At 32.2% G+C, this 25,908-nt stretch overlaps 2 protein-coding genes, 1 long non-coding RNA gene and 1 pseudogene across 3 annotated transcripts; 3 read left to right on the plus strand and 1 right to left on the minus strand.

Moving 5' to 3' along the window:
• Positions 1 to 1,469: 1,469 nt before the first annotated feature.
• LOC107894213 (tryptophan aminotransferase-related protein 3) lies at positions 1,470 to 4,399 on the plus strand. Its single transcript, XM_016819452.2, has 5 exons — positions 1,470 to 1,871; positions 2,858 to 3,152; positions 3,241 to 3,536; positions 3,622 to 3,899; positions 3,984 to 4,399. The coding sequence occupies exons 1-5, from the start codon at positions 1,579 to 1,581 to the stop codon at positions 4,193 to 4,195; spliced, it is 1,374 nt and encodes a 457-aa protein (XP_016674941.1). The 5' UTR covers positions 1,470 to 1,578; the 3' UTR covers positions 4,196 to 4,399.
• A 2,724-nt stretch (positions 4,400 to 7,123) lies between these two features.
• LOC121232351 (uncharacterized) lies at positions 7,124 to 9,148 on the plus strand. The gene is made up of 3 exons (XR_005930741.1): positions 7,124 to 7,171; positions 7,601 to 7,679; positions 9,100 to 9,148. It is a non-coding gene; the product is annotated as an uncharacterized lncRNA (long non-coding RNA).
• A 3,112-nt stretch (positions 9,149 to 12,260) lies between these two features.
• LOC107894212 (26S proteasome regulatory subunit 4 homolog A-like) lies at positions 12,261 to 15,337 on the minus strand (annotated as a pseudogene).
• An 8,127-nt stretch (positions 15,338 to 23,464) lies between these two features.
• LOC107894684 (uncharacterized) lies at positions 23,465 to 23,950 on the plus strand. Its single transcript, XM_016819936.2, has one exon. It carries the CDS (start codon positions 23,465 to 23,467, stop codon positions 23,948 to 23,950), a length of 486 nt encoding a protein of 161 aa, XP_016675425.2.
• Positions 23,951 to 25,908: the final 1,958 nt, after the last annotated feature.

Raw genomic sequence — 25,908 nt, forward strand, 5'->3', positions numbered from 1 at the left:
AAGCGTATCGACACCTATGCAAACCTTTTTTGCGTCGTCTGAAGTCAAAAATAGTGTCACGATAGGCCTGTTTTGTTGTATATATAATCTTGCTTGTAAATTTTTATGTAACATATGGAAGATTTTATTTTAAAAAACAACCATATAAAGAAAATATTAATTAAATTAATCAAAAATTTCACAAAAGAAATAGATTAATAAGACAAGTTCAAATTTGTGGTTTAACCCAACATAAAAATTTAAATTTTATAAAAAGTTCATTCTTAAAACATTCAACAAACAATTTTTCTTAAATTAAATACAAATCATTAACCATTAACATAAAAAACTAGAAAGTAGTATAAAGATAAAAGATAATTTAATCTAAAATTTTAAATTCTAAAGGAAATCTTAGATAATTTAAAAGAGACCATAATAAAATTATATATTATTTTACGATATCTTTACACTCTTCAAGATAAGAATTTTCACTACTTTTTTATTCTATGCTCTAAGCCTTCCATTCTTCATTTGAAACCTACAATGTAGAGAGGAAAATAGCAAGTAAGTTTGAATTAACTCTAAAAATGATAAAAATCAAATAAAATATAATTAATCTAAAAAAACAATAAATGTACAATAACTAATCTAAATGCTAAAATTACCTCCTAAAATATTAAAAAAAATATACTAAAACAACTGTAAATAGGGGAGTAATCATTTTGTTAAAATGAAAAGACTAAAATACTCTCAAATAGTATAACTTATTTTAATTAAGAAATGACATTTCTATAATTTCTTAACCGAATTAATGACTTAATTGAAAGTGACACAAACTTAATAAAACACTTAATAGATATTAAAAATTTAAAGAATTGGTGTTGATATTAACTTACAATTGAAAAATAAAAAAGCAAATTGTTTAATAACTTTTTTTTTGAAGTAATAATAACTATTTAATATCTATATCACACTTAAGTTGCTCAATATTATTTAAATTATTTATTTGAAAGGGTCAATCCATTTATTTTAAAGAGGTTGGACCAATTATATAATCATTTCATTTTAATTTCTCCTTTTATGTTGGCTTCACTATTTATTAGAATTACTAGAACGTATCTTTAAATTTTTTTTATATAAAATATAAAATTCAATTTACTTTCAATTAATTCTTTAAATTTTTGGGCGTAGCCCGGTAGAAACATCTAGTCAATTAAAAAAAATACAACAACATTATTATATATATTATTATCATTTTATTAATAAAATTATTGTTATTAATAAAATTATTGTTTGATATAAATATAATTCTATTTTTAAAGTTTATTAATTTCATAAGTATGAAATAATTTAAAACTTGTATTATATATAATTTTTATTTTAATTTCTTTAATCTGTCAATTGTTATTCCTACTTAACTATCACTCATACCTCAATACTGACCTGTCAAAAAGACTAAACATTTTGCTTTCGTACATTGTGAGCAAAGGCATATGATCCAAAGTCTAACAAAAAACTTCCACCCTAATACATTGTTGCAGAAAGGAAAAAGTTGTTTCCTCCGGCTATTGGGAGCCTAAGAAAAGGACATAAAAAGACATGATGAAGAGTATTGTTAGCTCCAAGTATTTGGCATGTCTGGTTGGTTCTATAATTCTCAATCTGTTGTTCATAATCAATATATATGTGGGTGGTCAATGGAAACTGAGTTGGAGCTCAAGAGCTGCAATCGAAGCTGAAACTGTGGCAGCTATATATTGTTCAGGCCATGGAAGAGCTTACTTGGATGGTTTGGTTGTTGTTGGGAATAAACCAGTTTGCGACTGCAATACATGCTTTACAGGCCCTGGTTGCTCTAAGTTTATACCACACTGTACAGCAAATGCTGATGGGTACCTACGCATCATTTCACCATGTCTTTCCTGTTTTTTTGCTCGAGTTTTTAACATTGATTATTCTTATTTGATTCGCATAACTATCTGAGAAGTGAAATTTTAGGTAGTATTAGTTTTGACTTTTGTTGAGATGATCTGAAGAACTAATCAAAACTTTCTTTGAATATGATTGGTTATTTGGGTTAATCTTGTCATTAATTTCAGTCCTTAGGAATCTCTACAGTCTAGACTCTAAATCCTCAGGGTTACAAAAGTATCCAGTGTCTTTGGAATTTTTGTTTTGATTTACATTCACTTCAAACAAGCGTAGTTTAGACCCTGAGTACTTGACAGCATGGACGCTACCATCTGACCAACTTCCAGACCCTCCGGTCCTCTTCTGAGGCTCTGGTCTAGTCAAGGCTCAACATTTATGATGCAGAATTGTGATGGCACCGCGGAGTAGTCATGATCAAACTTTATTCCAATAACAAATTACCGTTTACCTTGCTACGGTGTTTGGCTACAGTTTTCAGATCCATGGTCAACAACCATTGTCATGAGATTTCTGATGCAGATGATCCACCTAGGTGGCAACAATTGCAGAGCATATGACTCATGCCATTGCTAGTTTGGTTGAACATGAAATTATGTCACCACCTTGTTCACTGAACCATCACTATATTTGTAATTGTTCTATTTGGATAGCCATAGGTCTTTAAGGTTTTGTCACTCTCAAGTACGTCTCTATAGATTCAAACTCATGTCCTCAAACACAAAAGAAGTATACTATATAGAACAGATACTACCGATTAATGAAAGTAGTATCTGTTTCACAAAGTGCACTCCTTTGTGTGTAAGAATGTAGGTTAGAATCCGTGGAACAGCTCTTGAGGGACCTGTCTATGCATAGTTAAGGTTTTTACTTTTTTGGATAATTTCATAGTAAATGTTTTACCAATTGTGTCTTTAATACTAACCTTGGGTTATTTTTATGTTTGAAGTGGGGATCCATTATTTTTGGAACCATTCTGGATGCAGCATTTAGCTAGTAGTGCTCTAGTAGTAGCAGGGTGGCACCAAATGAGCTATACTTACAGTGGTAAGAGCTTCTTCTCGGAAGAGCTTGCAAAGGTTGTGCGCAAAGTACACGCAAGCGTACGGAATGCAGTCACCCAAAACAGATTTATAATTTTTGGTGCTGGTTCAACCCAAGTCCTTAGTGCTGCAGTTTTTGCACTCTCCCCTGAAAATACCTCCTCACCTGCAAAAGTTGTAACTTCAGTCCCTTACTATCCGGTCTGCTCCCAACTCCCATACTACTTTTTCTCTCACTACACTCTGTAAATTGTTGTCATCGATTTGATACGAAATTGAATTCCCACAGGTCGACAAACAACAAACACAATACTTTAGCTCACAAAAATTTAAGTACGAAGGAGATGCTTATAGATGGAAGAATAGATCAGATTGTAGCATCACAAACATGATCGAGATCGTAACGTCGCCCAACAATCCTGATGGACAATTAAAGAAAGCGATTTTTCATGGCCCTAATGTCAAGACAATCTACGATCATGCATATTACTGGCCTCATTTTACACCTATTCCAGCTCCATCAGATGAAGATGTGATGGTATTTACACTTTCCAAGCTCACAGGTCATGCTGGCACTAGACTTGGGTAAAGCTTAACTGACTTGTTTCAATCATACCCTTTCCATGAAACTAGTTTAGGAATAAGGATGGCATTGATGTGTTGTACACAGGTGGGCAGTGATAAAGGATGAAACAGTGTTCAACAGAATGATGATACACATGCAGATGAATTCCATGGGAGTTTCCAAAGATGCTCAACTACGAGCTTTTAAGCTTTTGAACGTAGTCCTTGAAGAAGGAACCGGAATATTCGACTTTGCATACCAGACACTGAAGAGCAGGTGGGAAAGATTGGTCCAGACCGTATCCTTGTCGAACCGCTTCTCTCTTCAGGAAAACAATCCTCAATATTGCACTTTTTACAACAAAGTCCGACAACTTTCCCCAGGTAGTTGTCTCAATTTTAGGCTTCAAACTTTGATCATGTTTACCATGACATCATTAAACACCATTTGAACTATGTGTATGGCAGCTTACGCATGGTTGAAATGTGAGAGAGAAGAGGATAAAGATTGTTATGCAGTTCTGGAGGCAGCTAATATCATTGGGCGTCAAGGAAATCTGTTCGGTGTAGAAGATGGGTATGTTCGACTAAGCCTAGTCCGAACCCAAGATGATTTCGATATATTAATTGAACGTTTACACAAATTAATAACAGAGGAGGATGGTGACAAAACTATGTGAGAAATGAGATGCAACATTTGTTTATCCAAAACTTACATGCAAGAGGTCATATACTCCATTGACCTTCTTAATTACACTATTTCTCCATCATTTAGTCATTCAATGAAATCAAATAATCATGTTCTAGAATTATATATTATTGTTTTATGATTTGAAAAGTCAATGCTTGGGAAATTAAATTAAAATAAAATATTATTTATTTCATTTTCACATCTTTCCATATTTCATTATTCAACTCTTAATAGTAAGTTAATTCCGTTTCATTATTTATTTCATTTTCAGATCTTTCCATATCTCATTATTCAACTCTTAATAGTAAGTTAATTCCGTTTCTTTCTTCCGCATTAAACATAATGAAATCATATCTTTTTGTATTATCTACTATGTTATTAGTGGCGAAACCGAGACCCAAGACGATGTCCCTTAAATTGGTAAATTTTTAATTTAGATCTTTTATAATTTATAAAATTTTAAATTAGTAGTAGTAAAATTATATTTTGACCATCTCAAATATAATAAAATTTTGATTTAACCAGTCACCGTTGATCCTTCCAAAACATTAAGACTGCCAATCTTTTTATCTTTCATCAAAACAAGAGCCACATGGATACCTTAATGCCATTTGACTCGATGTTAATTCTACAACCCTTAGAGTCCAAATTTTCTAAGGAGATGAGATTTTTCTTTAAGTCAAGCACATACCTGACATCTGACAGTGTCCTAATTGTCTCGTCGTGCATCCTGATCTGAATAGTACCAATACCGGTTACCTTACTGGGTGAACCATTCCTCATGCACACAACGCCGCCTTCAACTAAATTGTATGTGGATAACGAGTCATTGTTGGGACACATGTGGAAAGAACACCCCAAATCCAAAATCCACTTAAATATAAGCTTGGAGCTTTCACTTGTTAACACCAACAAGAAATCATCACCCTTGTCATCGGCCAAATTAGTACCAGTTAAATCTTCCTCGTTGCTCTCACCAACCCTTTTATTTCACAGTTTGTAACAATCCGCTTTAACGTGACCTAACTTCTTACAATATCAACATCTCTTGTCTTACTTCCTTGATGCTACCAAAACTAAGACTTGCCTATCTGACTTGCTATCTGAACCAAACTCATTGTCGAGTTTGTCTTTGCTCAAAACATGACCCTTCATATCCTCAAATGAGAGATTATCTCTACCATAAATCAGGGTTTCCTTGAAAGACATGTATTAAGGGGGTAAAGAGTACAATAATAGCATAGCTTGATCTTCATCGTTTTGAACCTCAACATTCTTTAAATCATTCAAAAGAATAATAAATTGATTGATGTGATATCTAAGGTGCTTACTTCGTTCATGCAGAATGTGTACAACTGTTGTTTTAGTACTAATCAAGTTAGCCTGAGACTTTATTGCGTAAAGGGTTTCTAACCTTTTCCATTAGGTAAATGTTGTTTTCTCCATCAAAACCTCTTGCAACACATTATTTGTTAGACATAATTGAATTGCGGATAGAACATTTTTATCTAACCTATCCCATTTTGATTTATCCATGTCTACAGGCTTCTTCTTTGTAATGACCTTCTCAAGATCGCCTTGAATCAAAATTGTCGTCATCCGTACATGCTACAGATTAAATTTTGTGATGTCATCGAACTATCAATATAAAAAATTGTTGCTTCCATCTTTAAATGGGTTGATTGCAGAAATCGAATTAGCTCTGATACTAGTTTGTTAGGGATAAAACCAATTAAGTAACGAATAAGTAAAATAACAAAGAAATTGAAAAGATGAAACACAAATATTTTACGTGGAAAAACCCCTCCAAAGAGGATAAACAACCACGGGCAAAGATAATTTCACTATAACAGCAAAAACGAAGAGTACAAAGATGAAGATAAAACTAAACCCCAAAACCTGAAATAAGAACCCTCAAAACATAAACACAAAATTCTCTAAAAGTTTGTAAAAGCTAATACCTAAATGTGTAATGGGTTATTTTTCTGGGGTGAAAAAAGGTCTATTTATAGGCTAAATTTTTAGGTCGAATAATATTAAAATAACCTAAACTAATTAGAGTTTAAGTGGGAAACTAAAAACATAATTTAACTAGGAGAAGAAAAGCCGAAAATACGAGGCATAACTCTACAAGCTTCGATATTTCAAGCTTTAATCTTAAAGACCTTGTTTTCAAGAACCCTCATCTAGTATCATATCAGCTTATAAAAACCTCTACTTTTGACTCATCTTTCCACCTTAGACATGGATTCTCTAATCATCTTTTTCATTTCCATAGATTCTCTACAACCATATCTTAAGTTAATCTTACTAGTTTTTGTAGCTTTTTGTAAAAAAATTTAAGCCAATTATTGTGTACACATTTAAGTATAAAATTATGTGATCCAATTTAAGGTGTGTAACGACCCGAACTTTAAAGTTATTAGAAAAGTGTATTTTTGGGTCACTGTTTCTGAAAAATGGATTAGATTATAAAAAAAAAAAGTAAAAATATTTATGAAGTTAAGTGAGTGATTAATTAAAGTTTAATTAAGTAAATTTAGCTTAATTAAGGATAATTGGATAAAAGATTAAATTGAATATAATGTGAAAGTTTAGTTTTAAAGAAATAGAAAATAAAAGGATCAAAATGGCAATTAAGCCATACCCATGAAATGAGGCGGTGAATGGAAGAAAAATCAAGATTTTTCTTGAATTATGTATATCATTAAATTATTAAATATATATGTATATATAAAAAAGGAAGAAAAACAAGTGTATAAAAATGATTGGTACAAGTGTTAAATAAATATTTGTTATTAAATAGATTTTTATTATAGTTATTATTGTCATTATATATATATATAAAAGAAACAAAAGAATAAAAAGAGGAAAGAAACAAAATAGCAGGGGACGAAACAGAGAAGGGAGAAAGGAAGAAAAGAAAAAGGGAAAAATAAGGTTTTAAAGGTTCCAAGTTAATTTGGTAAGTCAATTTAGCCCATTTTCTTATGATTTTTGAGTTTTTGGAATCCTAGAGATAAATACTACTTGTTTTAAGTAGAAATTTTGAAAGTCATTAGATTTCTAAGTATGGTTCATGTTGAATAAAATGATAGAATTGGGGGTTTATTTGATAGAAATTTTGATTGGAATTGAATAAAGGATATAAGTTTTGAGTTTTAGGGATTAAATGGAAATAAATTCGAAATTATGAAAATATGCTGGAAATTTAATAGTTAAGTATGAGTTTGGACAAAATTTGAATAGAAATGAAGTATGAATTGAGATAGAAAAAGTAAGTAAATCTAGTTAAGATTAAATTGAAATTAAAGTAGAAATTGAATAAAAATTGTATTAATTAGATATAAATTAGTAGTGAATTAACGAATATGAATTGTTTTAATTCCCGTAGCTAATGTTGTCTCGGGAAACCTTGGCTAAGCAAGGAAAAAAAATGGCAAAGACAAAGGGAGTTAGCTCGAGAAAATACGGTTTGTATTTCTATAATCCGAACCTAGTTATTAATTGTTATATTTTTTTATTCAATGCATTTAATAAATGTTGAAGTGAGAATTATTGTGTTTATAATGGAAATGGATTAATTTGGTATGTGATGAATTTATATTGATTGAATTAAATTGAATTATATATTATAAATATATATATGTGTGTGTATGTGTGTGTGTGTGTGTGAATGAGATATTATGCAATTATGATAATTGAATTTTGGATAAATATTATGATAAATAATTAAGATGGGAATTATTTGTATTGTGTCTTTATAATTGAAATGAATTGATTTAGTGTGTGATAAATTTATATTGAATTGATTTATGAATATCTGTTTTATTGAATTTATATTGATTGAATTTATATTGATTGAATTATATAATATATATGATTTATGTAGAAATTTGAATATTGAATGAATGTTATATTGAAAAATATATTGATTGGAAATATGAGGAAATTGGTATGAATATATGAGATTGTGATATTTGAATATTTGATATTGAAAAATGAATTGAATTGTATTGAATTACGAATTAATGTGAATAATTGAAATATATTGTTGAATTGAATGAAATTGTATGAATTGTGAAAATGGGTAAATATATGTAATTATCTGAATGAGATATTGATGAAAGAATTATTAAATTGAGAAAGTGAATGAAATACCCTATTAACTAGTCGGGCTAAGTCGGATATAATTGGCATGCCATAGGATTTGAAAGTGTACGGGATTTGCCGGCTTTATCGATCAGGCACTTTATGTGTCGTATTTCAGGCACCTCGTGTGTCGTATCAGGCACCTCGTGTGTCGTTTTAGGCACTTTATGTGTCGTATACTGATCAGGTACTGTGTACCGTTTTAGGCACAATGTGCCGTACTGGTGTGTTTGGGTTGGAATCCGTGTATCCGTCAAAGTCCGGGTTTGTTAATAGGGGTAAATGAGTGAAAAGATAAATCGAGTGAATTTGATTGATTGAACTATTGGAATGAAATGAGAAATTGAATTGAGAATTGAAATTGAGATATAAGATTGAAAACATGAACCAAAAGGTTCATGAAATGAGTGAAGTTCAAATAGATGATGATTGATGTTAGAATGAATTAAAATAGTATATTGTTAAGAAGTAAAGTGTGAATACAAGTGAATTATGAATATATTGAAAGAATTTATACAGTAAGCAAATGAAAAGAATTGAGCAAATATGTTGTTGTGCTTGTTATATGGCTTGTATAGAATTTTTATGGTAAGTAAATGAAACTTATCTATAAAATAAATAAATGGATGGTTATATTTATCATTGTGATTTTAAGTTTAATTGTTATATTATCAAGTTTTCGGATTATAGAAATACCACTGAGTATACCATACTCAGCGTACGGTTTGTTTCCGTGCGCAGGTTAAGTAAAGATAGTACGTTGAATCAGCATCCCAGTCCGATCCCGAATTCATTAAGGTAAAGTGTGTTAATTATTGGTAATGGCATGTACCTAGGATGTCTTATGTGTATGTCATTTTAAAATTGTAAATATAAGGATGAAATAAATAAATTTAGATTTGGCTATGGTATAAAATAGGATTTGACTAATTTGGTATGAATTTGAATTTTTGTGAGACAATGTCAGATTGATTTTGGAATTCCCTATTCTGAATTGGGAAAATCATTAAAAATTGTATAAAAATAATTACAGGCCATAATTTATATGCTTAGAATCTTTAATGAGTCTATTTTCAAGAGAAATAAACGGGAACATCATCCAAGTCCTGTGCTATGAGATAATTAAATTTTAGTAAAGAAAGGTCGAAACTGTCAAACAGCAGATCAAGGGTAACTTTGAGGAATAAACTGTACTAATTGGCTAAACTAAAAATTATGAAAATTTTATGGTAGAAAGGTATATGAGTATAGTTTTAAGAAAAATTAACGGAACTTAATTTGGAGTTTCGTAACTCTAGATATAAATATTTTAGTGACTGTTACTCAAGAAGACAGTTTTGACATGAGCATAAGAAAGTAAATGAAATTGTGTGTAATTATTCTGTAAACTCCAGTAATGCTCCATAACTCTCTTCCGGGACGGTTTGGGGTTAGGGGTGTTACAATTAGTGGTATCAGAGTTTTACTTTAAAACTTTTATCTTATCCATTCATTCGGTTACTTGATAGATCTATCTAATTAAAAGTTAATCTTCCTTTACTTATTAGAGTTACACATACAAAATTAAACATAAGGGTTATAGTCACTATCACTTAAGATTTGTGTTTATAATTTAATTTTTTTTGTTAGATCAACGTCAACAACATGGGTTAACGCTGGTCAACATCCACATCATCAATGCCACATCAATGGTCAATGAGGACTTATGGCATGTTATAATTGGTTATTTTTTCCTTAACACCATTAACAGTAAAGATAGGGAAAAAAATTCGATAACAATATAAATAAATAGGTATAGTTGAAAGAACCAAATAGTGAATAAAACCTATAAAATTTTGGGAGAACAAATTGGAAGAAGATGATTTGAAAATTTTAAGATAGAAAAGAAAATCAATGAAATCCAAGCTGGTAATGGCAGTTTTGATGGGTTTGATTTTCTGGGAAAGGGGGTATGAGATGGGTTTGAAATTTTAAGAAAGTTGGGCTTGCAAAAAATATAAGAATGAAAATTTTGAAAAGGTTGAATTTAAAATTTAATTGTGCATAAATGATATGGAAAAAGAAGATGATGTGTAATTTTTTAATTGGTAAGGATTATAAATGATAAGGTAGAAAATAATTTCTCAATAATAACTCTCTTAATCCCCTTCCTTCACTCTCAACTTTTCCAATTTTCACTTTTCTTTATTTTTTGTTTAGAGTTTTAATTTCCTTTCATTCTAAGAATAAAGCTAGAGATTTTAAGAAAAGAGAAGAGAAGCAAGGAAGAGTGACAGATGGCGGCAAACAAGTTTTTGGTTTAAGGTTTTTCTTTTTAATGTAATTTTCTGGTTTTTATTTAACTTTAGGTTTTTTATTCATTTGTTTTACTTTGGGACCCAAACATAGAAAAATCGATGTACCAATTTATCTAATTTAGAATTCAATGATGTATCGACCTATTCTTGGTTGAATTAGTTTCACCGACTGCTCTAACCTAATTTCAACAACTATGGTCATTGGTTCCACCGGCTAGTCTGACCCAATTTTGAAGGTGAAGACAATGATGCTTTAATTTCTAAGTGAATAGGCTTTATCTTTGAATTTAGATTTCACGTTAATGTAAAATTTTTTTACTGGGTCAAGAAAGGATTAATAGGAAGATATAATAGTTAAAGGAAAGAAAAAATAAGTCTTTTTAAAATTAAAACATGTTTTAATCTTATTCGTAGTTTGAATTTTGATCAAAAGGTCTACAAAAGATGTGGTGTAAGTAAAATTCTCTCCCTCCTCGTTTATAAAATAATGGATTCCTCAATTTCTTTTACGATGATCGTGAAACAAAAACTAAAGTCTAAGGAATGTAAAAACAGTCAAAAGCTTCGATTTAGTTGAGGTGTGATTTTAAATTGAATCAAGAAGACATAAAATCAAAGTGTCTTTGTTAATGACCTTAAAAAGGATTAGCATTAGTAGATGCTTCATATTCCTCCTAAAATGAAAAAAAAAAAACTTGAATCCAGAATTCCAAACAAGTTTTCTACATATAAAGTCCCTCTAGGACCTCTTCTTTCTTTTTGAACATCACCTTTTCCTTGGCCTTCTTAAAGTCTGCATATGTTACTTGTAATATTGGATTATTTCACATCAGTGACACTTCACTCATCAATAAATCCACATTTCCATAAAATCTTTCAACACAATTTTCACGTATGAATATGATATGTGAATTGTGCAAGTATACACGTCGAATCAAGTAATAAAATGATGAGTAAGTATCATTCCCATGAGGACCAGATTAGGCCACTAAAGTGGTCAAGTTATTATAATAAAATACGGTTAATGCTATGGTAAAGCTTTGGTAAGCATGCAGTGGCAATTAAAAGGAATAATATGTATGTAATATGTGGAATTAATATATACTTGAAAATGTTATGGCATATCGAGAGTAGAAAGGTAATGCCAATTATGAAAATGATTATATGAATAACATGTAAATGACAAATAAACAACTAATGATGCAATGACAAAGATACTACAACAAAAGATAAGGGTTACGCAATGTTGAATGGAAAGGTTGGGATTACTAAGAATCTAATTTTCCCGTTAGCAATGCCTTGGCAAAATCATACTTAACCTACTGCTCAAAAGATTTCTAAAATGACCTGCTTCTTTCGAAGGTAGAAACCTCAAGTCACCTTGTCTGTGTCTATAGGCTTTTAATATGGTACCCTACACTGTTTCTTTCTGTATGAACGCTGCTCTATGTCTAAAGTCTATCGCAAGTGTCTGTTGAGTACTTGCTCATATCATTCAACCACGATCTAACTAATCTAACCTTTTTTATTTTAGATTAATTTAAGAGTATGCTGCACAGTCGACTATGTCTAGGTATTACTCATACATTTTGAAGAACAGAACAATTGAATGAAACAGTAAATATAATTCAAATTTATACTGCAGCCATTAAAGACAATTAAAGTTTCATCGAAGTAATCCCAACCTATAGGATTTAACTCATAGTTTGGCAAATAAAATTAAACTCAAACATCGTTTTCATCATTGTAATTCACAAAGGAATAGATTTGAAATAATGGAAAAATGTCGGGAAGATAGTGTTCGCTTGTCCAACCCACACTTCAGTTGCGCAGTGTCCTGAGGTGGCTGAGAAGGGTTGCCTGCGACTTTCCTCTTTTTGTCTCTATTCAGTCGCTACCTTCTAATTTGCCTAAGGATCTCTACCCGTAGTTCCGCTGTCTAAGGTTTCATCCTTTGTTTATTTTAAATTGCTTTTTTTTCTTTTTTTTTCTCTTCAGGATAATTTCATCAGCCCCAAGATTTATCTTCTCTTTTTTAGGTAGATATATCTGGTACAAATAGAGTTGGCTGAAACTGATATGCACTAAATGATATGCACTGAATGGTAACTGGACACCTTTCCGGCATTGCCACGGCATACTGGTTGGTAATCCGACCACCGCTTTGCCTTGATAAAACTTCACTCCTTTATTTCTTGTTCCTCTTTCTACACCTGCCAATACCACAAAACACAACCCTTTCACGAGCAATTAAAAACACCTAATATTTAAACGTAGCTCAAGTTCTAATGTAAAGCTAAAAATACTAATGAAATGTCCTTAAATGCAACTAGATGTACTTAAGTATGGGTAATTAAATAGGTCAAAAGGCATAAAATTTAACTCTTTTTAAGAGTTATCAATAATCATCAACCATATGTTACTGAACTTGAGTGTTTTTGTGTGTGGGTGTGTCAAGTAGGGGAAATTCAATCTTCCTAGACCGGGGCGAAGCAAAGCAGGATCAATACTTTCAATTCGATTTGTAGCAAGAATCACTTTGACATCTCCTCTTGAATCAAAGCCATCTAGTTGGTTCAACAACTCCAACATGGTCCTCTGAATTTCGTGTTCACCACCAGAATGGGCATATTACTTATGGAGCCGATTAATAAGGAAATTTTGAATTGGACTTACATCAAGGCATAACTTCTTCACTAACTTACCTCTTAGGACCAACTGCATCAATTTCATCTATGAAAACAATTCAAGGGGATAGGTCATCAGCAACTCTGAAGAGTTCCCTAACTAATTTGGGACCATCTCCCAAGTACTTCTGAATTAATTCACTACCAACAACACATAAGAAAGTTCCTGATGTAGAATTAGCTACCACCTAAAAAGAACATAAAAGACATAAGAAGCTCAGATCTTTCTATACAACTTAAACGACAATAGAAACTAACCGTATGATACTAGCGTGAACAAGTAGCTATGACCATTATGAATAATCAATAATTGAATCTAATAAGTAAAATTATATATGTATAAGTTCTCATGTATCCATCGCCATCTCTAAACTCTGATATTTGGAATCTTGTCATGCTTGACACCTTGCACAGATGTCTAGACATTACATATTTTGTTTTGTAATGAAACAAGATAATAACTTGAAACAAAATGGGGAAAGCACAAAGATTAAACCATTAACTCTTATAGATAGAATATAGAAAGAATCAGGCTGGAAATAAAATAAAACATACCTTTGCAAGCAAGGTCTTGTCGGCCCGAGGCTCTCCATACAATATAACTCCTTTTGGAAGCTTGATACCAATATCCTCGTAGAGTTCAGGGTGAGTCAGAGGGAGCTCAACAACCTCTTTAATTTCTTGTATCTGAGCATCCAGACCTTCTATATCGACATAAGATTCCAATGGAGCCTTTTCAACCTTCATCACTGAAACCATGGTGTCAACGTCATCTTGCAGAAGTCCAACAACTGAAAGAACTTGACAACAAAAGTAACCGAGCATAAATTTCTTTTCAAGATCAAAGTGATTGCATGAGATGGAACATAATGTCTTAAAGCTTTCATCAAAGATTAATTTCTTAAAGCTCAATACAACAGAAACTAGCAAACGAATCAAGCTGATGAACCAAATATACCCAACTCAGATCTATTTGAGAAAATATCCAACATGAGTGAAACCAATTACCAATTCAAGTTTTGATCAAAGATTCATTTCTTAAAGCTCACCAAGGTGTTCCAATTACAAGCTACAGTGAGAAATCATGAATAAAACCCTGTTATGTAGTAAAGTTTCACAAGATTCTCTCGCATATGATAATTTCCAACCATTAGTTCTACAATGCATCATGTTTAAATCTCATGATTAACTTAACAAAGCATTGACTCTAAGAAAATTAAGAAATTCAGCACAATAGGTCAGCAACCTTTCAGCTAAAGTAATACGCAAATCATTTCCTTTTCACAATTTTCAATAAAAGAAAACCCTAAACCTAAAATCAAAGCCCAAAAAGCTTAAAAGACTTTAATCACCTTATTGTGTATCAAAATAGTACATCTAGGCTCCAATTGGTCCTTATCCACAAACGACAAAACCCCACATAATACTCCGGCCTAACCAATGAGGAAACAATCGCATGGTTCTCACCGATGAGCTCCTCTAAATTACCCACACTCATCGACGACCCTCTCAAATCATCGACTTTAGATCGATCCTCCTCGGCTTTCTCTTCCTGTGGCTTGAGCCGTTCCTGGTTAACAACAAATTCTTCTTCCATCAGCAAATAGTCCTTGATCTGCTCCAGCTTTAACAGCTGAAGCTTGCACTTAGACAGCGATGTTACGGTAGGGAGCCGAGCTACGACTTCTGATCCTTTCTGTTTACGTTGCTTGCGACCCACTCTGGCTGGGGGTGCCGCCGGCTAAAATTTTTTGTCCTTCTTGTCAAAGCCATTGGGTTTCTTGTCCCCTGGAAGACCTTGCCGATTAAGACCGCCCGGTATGCCTTGACCCATGGTTTAGGATGCTCGGATATGGAGGTGATTGTTTGGGTAGATGATTTGGGGCCTGGGGATTTATGAAATCATTACTTTGGGAACAAGTTACAGATAAATATGATGAGATTTTTCAGTCTTTTTCTTTGATGGCCGCTGTTTGAAAATGGAATGATGGGCTTCAGTCTAATTTCTCCAAATCATTTGGGTCATTTTACAAATGGTAGCTCTTTATGGGCTACTTTCTAACTGGTAAGAGGTTTGAATGGCCGAATGCTAATGAATTGAAGTTCCCACATAACCCGTAATAAGTAAATTGTCCAGTTAACGATTAGGCTAGGCTGCCCATCCCACCCAATTGTTAGTTTTAGACTGTGCTCAGTATTATTTAAATGTAAAAATAAAAAAATAAAAAATAAAAAATAAAACCTTAGAATAAACTACACCATTAGTTACTAAATTATAAGTAAATTTTTATTTTTGTCACTTAACTAAAAAATTACAATTTGGTTACTAAAGTTTTTCAATTTATTTTTTTATTACCCTGCTGTGAGACTTTTTAGTTGGTATACTAACAATTTTAGTCGGTATACTAACAATTTTAGTCCTTAGCTTTTATATATATTTTTATCAATTTGGCCTTAATTTTATATAAAAATTATAAAAAAAACTCAAAATTATTTTAAAATAGAAAATCTTATATAAAACTTGAAGAAAAATAATATTTCAAAAATGTTGTTGCTAAAAAACTAGTATTTATGGGAAATAAGAAAATTATCATTTAATAGAATTCAATAACAAAATCAAAAAAACTTAAATCATTATATGTGTTCTCAATATTTCTGAAAATCAAATTAGTAATATCTTCAAGTTAAGTTCCATGCCCCTAAAGAACATATAAAACTAATATTACAAAAGCTTCTGAAATCGACTTTGATGCCATTTTTTTAGCCCAAAAAATACAAAATATACCACAATATTTTTTTCAGATTCAATTCAAATTTTTAATTCATTTAAATTATTTTTCAAAACCTAAATTGTAAAAAGAAATTATATTATGGATTTTTTACATTATTCTAACAAAAAAGCTGTGTTAGGAAACAAAAAAGATACAAAAACAAAAAACCAATAATTTTGCTTAATGTTTTTAACTTTTTTATGTTTTTTAAAGAACAGGTATTGGATATTTCTATGCAGATAATACATAGAGAAAATTAGTAGGTTTTAAAAAGATTTTTCCTTATTTTCTTACTTTATCTATTTTTGAAAATTTTATTTTATTTTATTTTTCTTTTTCTTTTTAAAATTTTCTAAACTTTTAAATAGAATTTTATTTATTGAATAGTAAGTAAAAAATTCGAGGAAGTATAAACTTTTAACTTTATTTTCTTACTTTATCTCTAGAGGCTCAGTAACCATGGATGCAGCCAAGGTGGAGAAAGTCTTAAGCTGGCCTACCTAAGTCTATGAGGGATTTAAGAGGGTTCCTTGGCTCATTAGGCTACTATAGGAAGTTTATAAGGCATTGTGAAATATTGGTTTGACCCTTGACAGACTTACTTAAGAAGAACACCTTTGGATTTGATCTGAAGCTACTGGCACAACTTTTAAGATGCTTAAACAAGCAATCTATCAAGCACCAATCCTGTCTCTTCTAGACTTTAAAGAGGATTTTTTTTATTGACATGGATGCTTGTGGCCAGGGTTTAGGAGTAGTGTTGCATCAAAAGGGGAAGCCTACAACATTCTTTAACAAGGGACTAGGGGTGAGACATCAATCACTCTCCATTTATGATAAGGAGATGCTAGTTATTTTGTTAGTGGTAAAAAATGGCATTCTTACCTGGTAAGTAGGAAGTTTCAGATAAGAACAGACCATCAAAGCCTGAAGTTCTTAGTTGATAGATAAGTAATCACACCATTTTAGCAAAAATGGGTAGTGAAAATGCTTGGATATGATTATTATATCACCTACAGAAAACATAGTCAAAATAAGGCGGCTAATGCCTTGTCAAGAAGGACACATGAGCAAGAAGGGCAGTTTCTAAAGTGCATAGGTAGTATCTCTTTGACATGAACGCCCCCGCGGATGCTCTGTCAAGACTTGATCACAAATTACGTTTAGGCCATTATAAAAAACTTGCAATTGTAACCAATCTTGCAAGCCATGATAAGAGCACTTACGTAGCATCAATTTGAAGCACTCTCACGCTACGTATAATGACTCTCCCTCGAGTTGTTGAAAGTTAGTGATATCTATTCGAAGCTTCATAGTTTTGCTCAGAGGGAAGTATTTGGCCCAAAATCGGCTTTCTAGCTCATCCCAAGTATTGATCGAGTCCACTAGTTGCGTATCTAACAACATAAAAGCAATGTCAGTCAACGATAAAAGGAATAACTAAATATGTATAGCATCATCGGATACCTCGTTTTATTTAAAAGTATCACAGATGGTTCAAAAATGCTTAAGATGTTGATTGGAGTCCTCATCATTGATCCACGAAATTGAAGATTCCCTTGGATCATCTGAATTATTGCATGTTTGATATCGATGTTGTTAGCATTAATCGTCGGACGATTAATGTTTACTCGGACGACATCGAGGTTAGGCATGGCGTAATCTCATAACATTCTTTCCACCATTGGCCTTTGGTGTTGTGGTGGTGGTTTCTCTACTCTAGCTTTGTCAAATTGTGAGCCTATTAGTAAAGGTTAGGCTCCTCTTGGAACATGCCCTATTCAAGCCTGCATTAGGACTCTTTCCGGTTTCGGTTTGAATGGTACGATCCCATTATCAGTCTGAGTCATACACTACTCCCTGCAAACAAAAGAAATTAACAAAATCAATGAACTTTACAAAACAAAAGAATAAAATAAAGAGTCGTATCTATAAATTAAGCTTTGGTCACTTATCTCCTTAAAAGCATGAAACAAAACTAAAATCATTTAATCTAGCACCGACTTCCCCGCAACAACTCCAACAACTTGACTGCTCCCTCGTCATCTTTGCGGACCATGAAGGAAATCAACACAAATAACAACAATCGAATCAGAATAATAATGTGCAGTTTCTACAAGGGTGATAAGTTAGTTGTAATATTTGTAATGTTATAATGGAATATCAGAGTATTCCAAGGATCGAACCCAAATGAGTCGGCGATTAAGTGAATTCTAGTTACAAATGTACAATAAGAGTCTAAACAACTACTCACTAAATGCTATAGTACGAAAAACCATAATTGAAGCTTAGTAAAATGAATTAATTACCTAAAAATAGAAAAGGACTAAATTGTAAAGAAAGTAAACTACGAAACTATCAAATACGAGTAAATACAATAACAAAGAGTTGTTGGTTGACTTCAATATGGTTGGTTGACTTTTGAATTATGGATCTAAATTGCGATTACTACTAAATTGGATTCATTTTACTTTTTGGCCTCAACTTTACCAAATTAGACAAATTGATTAGGCTTATCTGTAACACCCCTAACCCATCTTTGTTGCCAGATTAAGGTTACGAGGTATTAGGACAGTTAACAAGATTGATAATACAGTAACACAATTCAAAAATTAATTTAAAAATCATAAATTAATAAACAATCATCATTCAAAGCATACATTCAAAAATGAGACTCGAATTGAGCATTCGAAACCCTAAAATTAGTTTAGAAACAAATGTGGACTAATCTGAAACAAAACAAAAAAATATGACAAAAAATAAAAACAGGGGTCATACAATCATATGGTTAGGCCGTGTGATAGAGCCCAAACCGTGTGGCTCAAAGACATGGCTGTGTGGCCAAACCATGTAATAACTTGAGTCCCTGCAACTTAGGGTCACACAGTTGTGTCACCAAGCCGTGTAACTCTCTGAGATCATGTGGACAAACATGTACCAAAAATCAATAAGACACACGACCGTGTAGTAGACCGTGTCCTAGGCCATGTGCATCTAAATAGCTTCAAAAACAAGTCATTTCAAAAATCATTTCTTAGATCTCAAGCCAAACCATTTCCAACTATTTTTACCTATTAAAAACACATTTAAACATACCAATATCATTCAATCTAAGTGCATAAATCAAAATGATGATTTCATCGCCAAAGCACAAGACAAGTATACAAGTCAAACATTCCTTACTAATTTAGCTATCAAATTTATCATTATAATATCATGCTCACATTCATAAATTAAGTTCACCAAATAACCGAAACTTATGCACATTTCTTTTTCTAAATAGCATGAACAACACTAAATAGATTTACACCATTACATGTTGAGAAATGTACCCATATTATATTAAACATGTAACTATTTTCTATTTATTTGAAGGATGAATAAATAAATAAAGTTAATTTCACATTTCACTGTTATGTCTTTTGTATTTCTATCTTTTATATTTTGCATGCAAAGTAAAATTGCAACAAGCAAATATTAGCTCATTGATTGTCTAAGTTCAAACTGAAGATAAGTGACATTGTAAGAATGTTTACATTGCGAGAAAGATAACTTACTTCAGTAGATAATCTAAATGAGTTCGTAATCTCGTAAAAGAATCAAAGTGAGCATTTGATTCAAATACCGAGAAAGATTATTTTGTCGTCTACAATTCCAATTAGAGAGATGACTAGTCTTAGCTATCGGAGTAGTTGACTCCATGAGTAGAGAAATAGATGTATTCATTGGTAGAATAATACATTGGGCTAGACCCAATATGAATAAATTTTGATCCGTTCGTGAATTAATTCACTTGTGATGTTTATGGTGTGATTTACCTAAATCCTGAGTTAGTCACTGATTATGCATATCCAACTCATGTGCTTCGATATAAGCGAAAGCTTATGCTTTAAATATGATCGAGCCCATAACTGGTATGTTGGATACATGACTTGTGTATGGCATGGCTTTACCAGAAACAGTGGAATCCATAGCTCAATTAAAGAGTTAATGATATCCTTTCATTGGCATTGTGTGGATTGATAAATATGGAATGTTGCCACTAGTTTCTCATTCTCGAACAAGCATTTTATACAGTCATTTGTTGATAGTGGTCATATTAATCATTATGAAGACACAATGGTGACAATAAGATAAAACAAGATTGAATTGAGGGAACAGATTTAACTCAAAAAAATCAAGGATATAATATGAGGGTAACACATATATGACGAGGTCATTGGACAAAGCAGTTAGATGAATTGCTTTTATAAAGTGTATACAATAAGGAGTTTTCAATCATGATACTTCTTGTGGATTGACTCCATGATTAAGTACTTGTGAATTATCGAAACAATGTTTTTTAACATAATTGCAATTACTAGAGCCTAATTGTATATCTATAGTTGGTCCCTCCACTAGCTTGACAAAAGCTCGATCAGATTGCATTTGAATCAGAAGAAAATTCTACGACTTTAAAAATAATTTAATTGAGTAGATTTATTCGATGTGGAATTAAATTAGGTGGTCGTGAGAATTGTTCAATTAGAGAATTTAATTAAAGAATTTTCTTGAAAATTTAATTTGGAAAATCTAAGTGATTTTTAGGAAAATTAATTTTGATTAAGTAAAATTAAATTAATAAAATTAATTAAAATTAATATGATATTTTTGGAAATTAATTTTCAAGTTAGAAAATTGGCCCAATGGGTAATTGAACTTAAAAATTGGACTTGAAATCGTAAATTGGGGCCAGGAGCCCAAAAAACTGAGACCAAGACCTAAAACCTGGTCGAACCGGGCCTGGTATGTGAAACCGAGCTAACGGTCCAACCAGTGGCTAGATCAGACTGATTGGGTTGTCATTAACCCAGATCGAACCAGTAGTAATCGAACTGGTACTTGCACCAACTGACACGGCGATGCCGGCGACTGCGATGACGACGTTCTGGTGGCCAGTGGTGGTTGGTCTTTAGGATTCTACCAGAGAATTTGATTTCAGATTAATTATTCCAAAAATAATATTATTTTAATAGTTTAATATTAAATTTAATTTAATACCTATCTTAATAGTATTTTATTAATTTAATATTAAAGTGATTATCTTAATATTAAATTAATCTAATATTTATCAAGATAAATATTAGATTAATTTAATATTAAAATGATTAAGTTTAATCATAGTTGAACTCTCTAAAGTCTCCCTATATAAAGAGAGCCTTAGGTTATTATTTTACACTTGAAATCATGATAAAGTTGTAAGAGAAATTCTCTGAAGAGATTATTTCAGAAAATTTCTAGAGATATTTTTCTAATTTACAACTTGACCCAAAGGTTCAGAGAAATTGCGAAATTATCCCACTGGCAGTTTTTTTGAATTTTTTTTTGTTTTGAAGTGAGCCCACACTCGACAGACGTGAGCTTGAGGATAGCGAAGAAGACTACTCGGTCGAAGCGCTTATCCTAAAAAAATCGAAAAGGTACAATTTTGATTAAGTGTTTATTACTTTAGATATCACAATCAAGATCTTGTTTTGGAAAAATTGTAAAACTCTGGTTTTTCTTTAAATTTATTTTTCACTGCGTTTTCCAAATCTGTTTTTTTTTCTTTTCCAATAATTGGTATCATGAGCCAGGTTGTATTCTATCTATAAGTATAAACATATAATCAAAATAAATTTCTCTTCTTATTGGATGATTTGATTACATAGAAAGTGGCATTCTTTAGATCTTATGCATGTTTTGAGTTATATATGAGAATGAATGCGATATTATATATTTTTTATATAATTTTTTTACTGTCGAGGTTGCGGTTCTTCGGAAATAGACTGTGGACTATCATCTCCACATAGGGGTATTTTTTTCTAAAAAAAATCATAGAATTCTTGTGAGCCGGAAATAGACATAGGACTTGAATGTAATTTTTTCAAAAGGAGTTCATGACAAGGAAAAGATGCGATGGTGGTTGAAAACCCAATGAATGCTTTGTGGCATAAAATTATGTAACTTTATTTTCTAGAAATAGAACCATGGAAACCTTGGCTAGCAAAATTTTTTAATTACCTATTTCCTTAAATATATGTTTTATAATTGTTTATAATATTTATATAATATAATGTTATAATTGTGATATATATATGATATGATCAACAGTTGATCGATTTAAAAAATAAGAAGTATGGTAATGAGAAAAATACATGTGTTGTATTATTCTATTCACTTCTTTAGGTTATTCGATAACTGTGAGAAGTGTGATAATGAGAAGGTGCATATCTAGGATTGACCCTAGCTATGAAAGGCATGGTTTTTAAGCGGTCAAATTTGACTCACCTTCCTTTCCTGGGACCCTACTTGATGCACGGTTCACATCCACTTTTTCGGTTTTTCCCTTAAAAGAAAACTATGGAGAATCAAGCTTTTATGATTGATTGATTATTGTGAATGAATGTGAATATTATAGAATTTCCATAGCATGCTATGCATATTCTTGAAATTTGAGATAAAAAACCTTACATGTTTTTAAAATGTTAAGTTGGAGAAGGTCTTTAAACATGACCTACGACATCCATTGATGGTCCTTAAGTGATAGTATGATTAAGTTTCGAGCCGGTTCCTACCTTGGCCGCACCCCAAGGTAAACTTTATCATGTGGGTTCACTAGATGAGATTTCCTTTTAAGGACAACTAGTCATGCATGACTTTTAGAGGGATTGTCCCAAGATGACTCACAAATGAGAGCATGTTCATGATAGGTGTTGAGTCAATAGTTAAACACTCAAGATCATATTTTATTAAATAGTTTCCCAATGAATGATATTTAAGCTAGAGATGATGGCCAAACATTAAATAGTCATGAGTTAGTGTGGAGTCTTAAGAATTAAGATTCATGAACTCATTAAATGTTATCCATGTTCTTACTAGTTAATCATGGGACCCCAAGGCGACATGCTTGATGGGTGTGAGAATGATCGTAGCAACGAAAAATTACTTTCTCAAGGTTTTAATACAAGACACGTACATCACAATGCATTCTTGAAATATTGTTGAAATAAAAAATATTTACTTAATACAAAGATAGTAATTAGTGAATATTTTTTTTTCAGTTCAAAAATGTCTGTTACTCCTCTTATTAGCATTCTTACTGAAAATAATTAAATAGGGATAACTTTCAAGAATGGAAATGGAACTTGCTGATAGCCTAAGCTGTGAGAAACACAAATTTGTTCTTAACGAAATGCACCCTCCTGAAGCTCAGCCCAAAGCAAGAAATCGCTAGAGAGATCCTGACTCGATTGTTCGATGTTATATGTTAGTGAGCGTGAGTAGTGTGTTACAAAAGCAACATAAGAATTTTTGTACTACCAAAGAGATCATGACAAATTTGGAGGATTTGATCGGAGGTCAAGTTGCATTGGCTCAAAAATCTGGCACTCCGGTCAAAAACCATATGCTTAAGCTTATGGGATTCTTTAAGGAAGTGGAGGACAATGAGGTTGAACTAGATGTGAACACTCAAAATAAAATAGTGTTCAAATCCTTAACTAAGGAATTTCCTGGTTTTAAGGTCACTTACAACTTGGGGAATAAGACGCTTACCTTGACTCAACTTATGAAGGAATTAAAATTTTTTGAGTTGATGTTGAATGATGGTAAGTTGGTTCAGGAGAAACTTGAAGCAAACTTAGTTATGGGTCCCTCGTCCTCTAAAAGGAAGCAAAAAGCTAAGGGAAAGAAGAAATCGACTAAGTCTTCAGTTCCACCTCATATGGATAGGAAGAAGACTAAGAAGTTAAAAGATCCTAAAAAGAATGACTACTTTTTCTACAACAGGAAAGGGCATTTTGGTTTGATAAAGTAGAGATTGATTGTTAATAAAAGCCTTAAATCTTGTCACTCTAATGAAGGGTATTTATGGGACTTAAGACTTGGTCATATTAACCAAGAAAGAATCACTAGAATCGTGAAAGATGGTCCCTTAAGTATGCTTAAGGAAGTTAGTCCTCCACAATGTGAATCTTACTTGGAAGGTAAAATGATTAAGAGGTCTTTCAATATGAAAGGTATAAGAGCCAACCAACCTTTAGAACTTGTGCACATTTGTGTATATGGTCTCATGAGCATCAGTACTTAAGGAAGTCACAATTATTACGTGATTTTTATCAACGACTATTCTCAATATGGATATGTGTATCTAATGCACCACAAAAGTGAAACCTTTGATAAATTTTGAGAGTTTCATGCGAAAGTGGAAAAGTAATTAGGTTTGTCCATAAAGAATCTTTAGTTTAACCGATGTGGGGAATACTTATCTGACGAGTTCTTAGGATACCTCATAGAGAATGGGATTTTATCCCAAATGACTATGTCGGACACTCCATAGCATAATGGCGTAGCTAAGAGAAGGAATAGAACCTTGCTTGACATGGTTCATTCAATCTTAAGCTATTCACGACTTCTTACTTCCTTCTAGAGATATATGATACAAACGACTTGTTATATTTTGAATGATGTGTCAACTAAGTCTACTTGTAAGATACCTTATGAACTGTAACATGGAAAGAAACCCTCTCTAAATCACTTTAAAATATGGGGTTGTCTAGAACACATTCTGAATAAGTATGTAAAGAAGTTGGATGCACAGACATAATTGTGCATGTTTGTAGGATATCTGAAAGGAACAAAGGAAGGATTATTCTACAGTCTAAAAGATAATACGATTAAAGTTTTTACTCATGCTACTTTTCTCAAGGAAAGCTACATTGATAACTTTAAGTCTTGGAGTAAAGTGGTACTCGAGGAACTTTCGGGAGTGGTAGAATAATTACCAAGTTCAGTTCTCGAGGAAATTGTAGAAAGGCCTACAAACGATCAACAACATAGGGGAATCTGTCTTAGTGGGAGAGTTTTTAAGAAACCAGAATTCTTCATCTATGATGGTGGTATTTATAATATGGAAGCTAATCATGAGGATGTTGATCCACTCACTTACGAAGAGGTTATGCAAGACGTTGATTCTAAGCTCTAGAAATAGGCCATGACTGCCGAGATAGATTCCATAGAATCAAATATGGTGTGGGAACTTGTAGCCTTACCGGTTGAGATTAAACCTATAGGGTGTAAGTGGATCTACAAGAAAAAGAGAAGTACAAAAGGGAAAGTGGAAACATACAAAGCTAGACTTATATGGAAAGGCTACACACAAAAAGAAGGCATCAATTACGATGAGACCTTCTCCCTGGTAGCCATACTTAAGTCTATCCGCATACTTTTATCCATTGCCACTACTCTCGATTATGAGATCTGGCAAATAGATGTCAAGAAAGCATTCTTGAATGGCTATCTTGATGAGACCATTTACATGGCTCAACCCACTAGCTATGTTATCAAAGGAAAGTAGCAGAAAGTTTGCAAACTGTAAAGATTCATTTATGGGCTTAAGCAGACATCCCGCTCATGGAATAAAAGATTTGATCAAACAATCAAGACTATTGTATTTGAGTAAAACGCTGATAAACTTTGTGTTTATAAGCATATAATGGACAAAAATGTGGTCTTCCTTGTTTTATATATCGATGATATTCTATTTATCGAAAACGATGTAGGAAAATTGTCATCGGTTAAACTATGGTTAACTCAATAGTTTAGCATGAAAGAATTGGGTGAAGCTAGTTATATGCTTGGAATTCGAATCCTTAGGGATCGAAAGAATAAAATGTTAGCTCTATCTCAAGCTTCATACATCGAAAATGTACTGGAACGTTTGGTAATGACCGATGCGAAGCCAGACGTTCAGTCGACTGCATCAGGTTTTCATCT

This window comes from Gossypium hirsutum, chromosome A07 (assembly GCF_007990345.1).
Source record: "Gossypium hirsutum isolate 1008001.06 chromosome A07, Gossypium_hirsutum_v2.1, whole genome shotgun sequence".
NCBI classification, from domain to species: domain Eukaryota; kingdom Viridiplantae; phylum Streptophyta; class Magnoliopsida; order Malvales; family Malvaceae; genus Gossypium; species Gossypium hirsutum.

Coding starts and splice junctions, on each gene's coding strand:
- LOC107894684 (XM_016819936.2), top strand. CDS start 23,465: ATGACAAATTTGGAGGATTTGATCGGAGGTCAAGTTGCATTGGCTCAA.
- LOC107894213 (XM_016819452.2), top strand. CDS start 1,579: ATGATGAAGAGTATTGTTAGCTCCAAGTATTTGGCATGTCTGGTTGGT. Junction 1,872..2,857: donor TGTACAGCAAATGCTGATGG/GTACCTACGCAT, acceptor TTATGTTTGAAG/TGGGGATCCATTATTTTTGG. Junction 3,153..3,240: donor CTTCAGTCCCTTACTATCCG/GTCTGCTCCCAA, acceptor GAATTCCCACAG/GTCGACAAACAACAAACACA.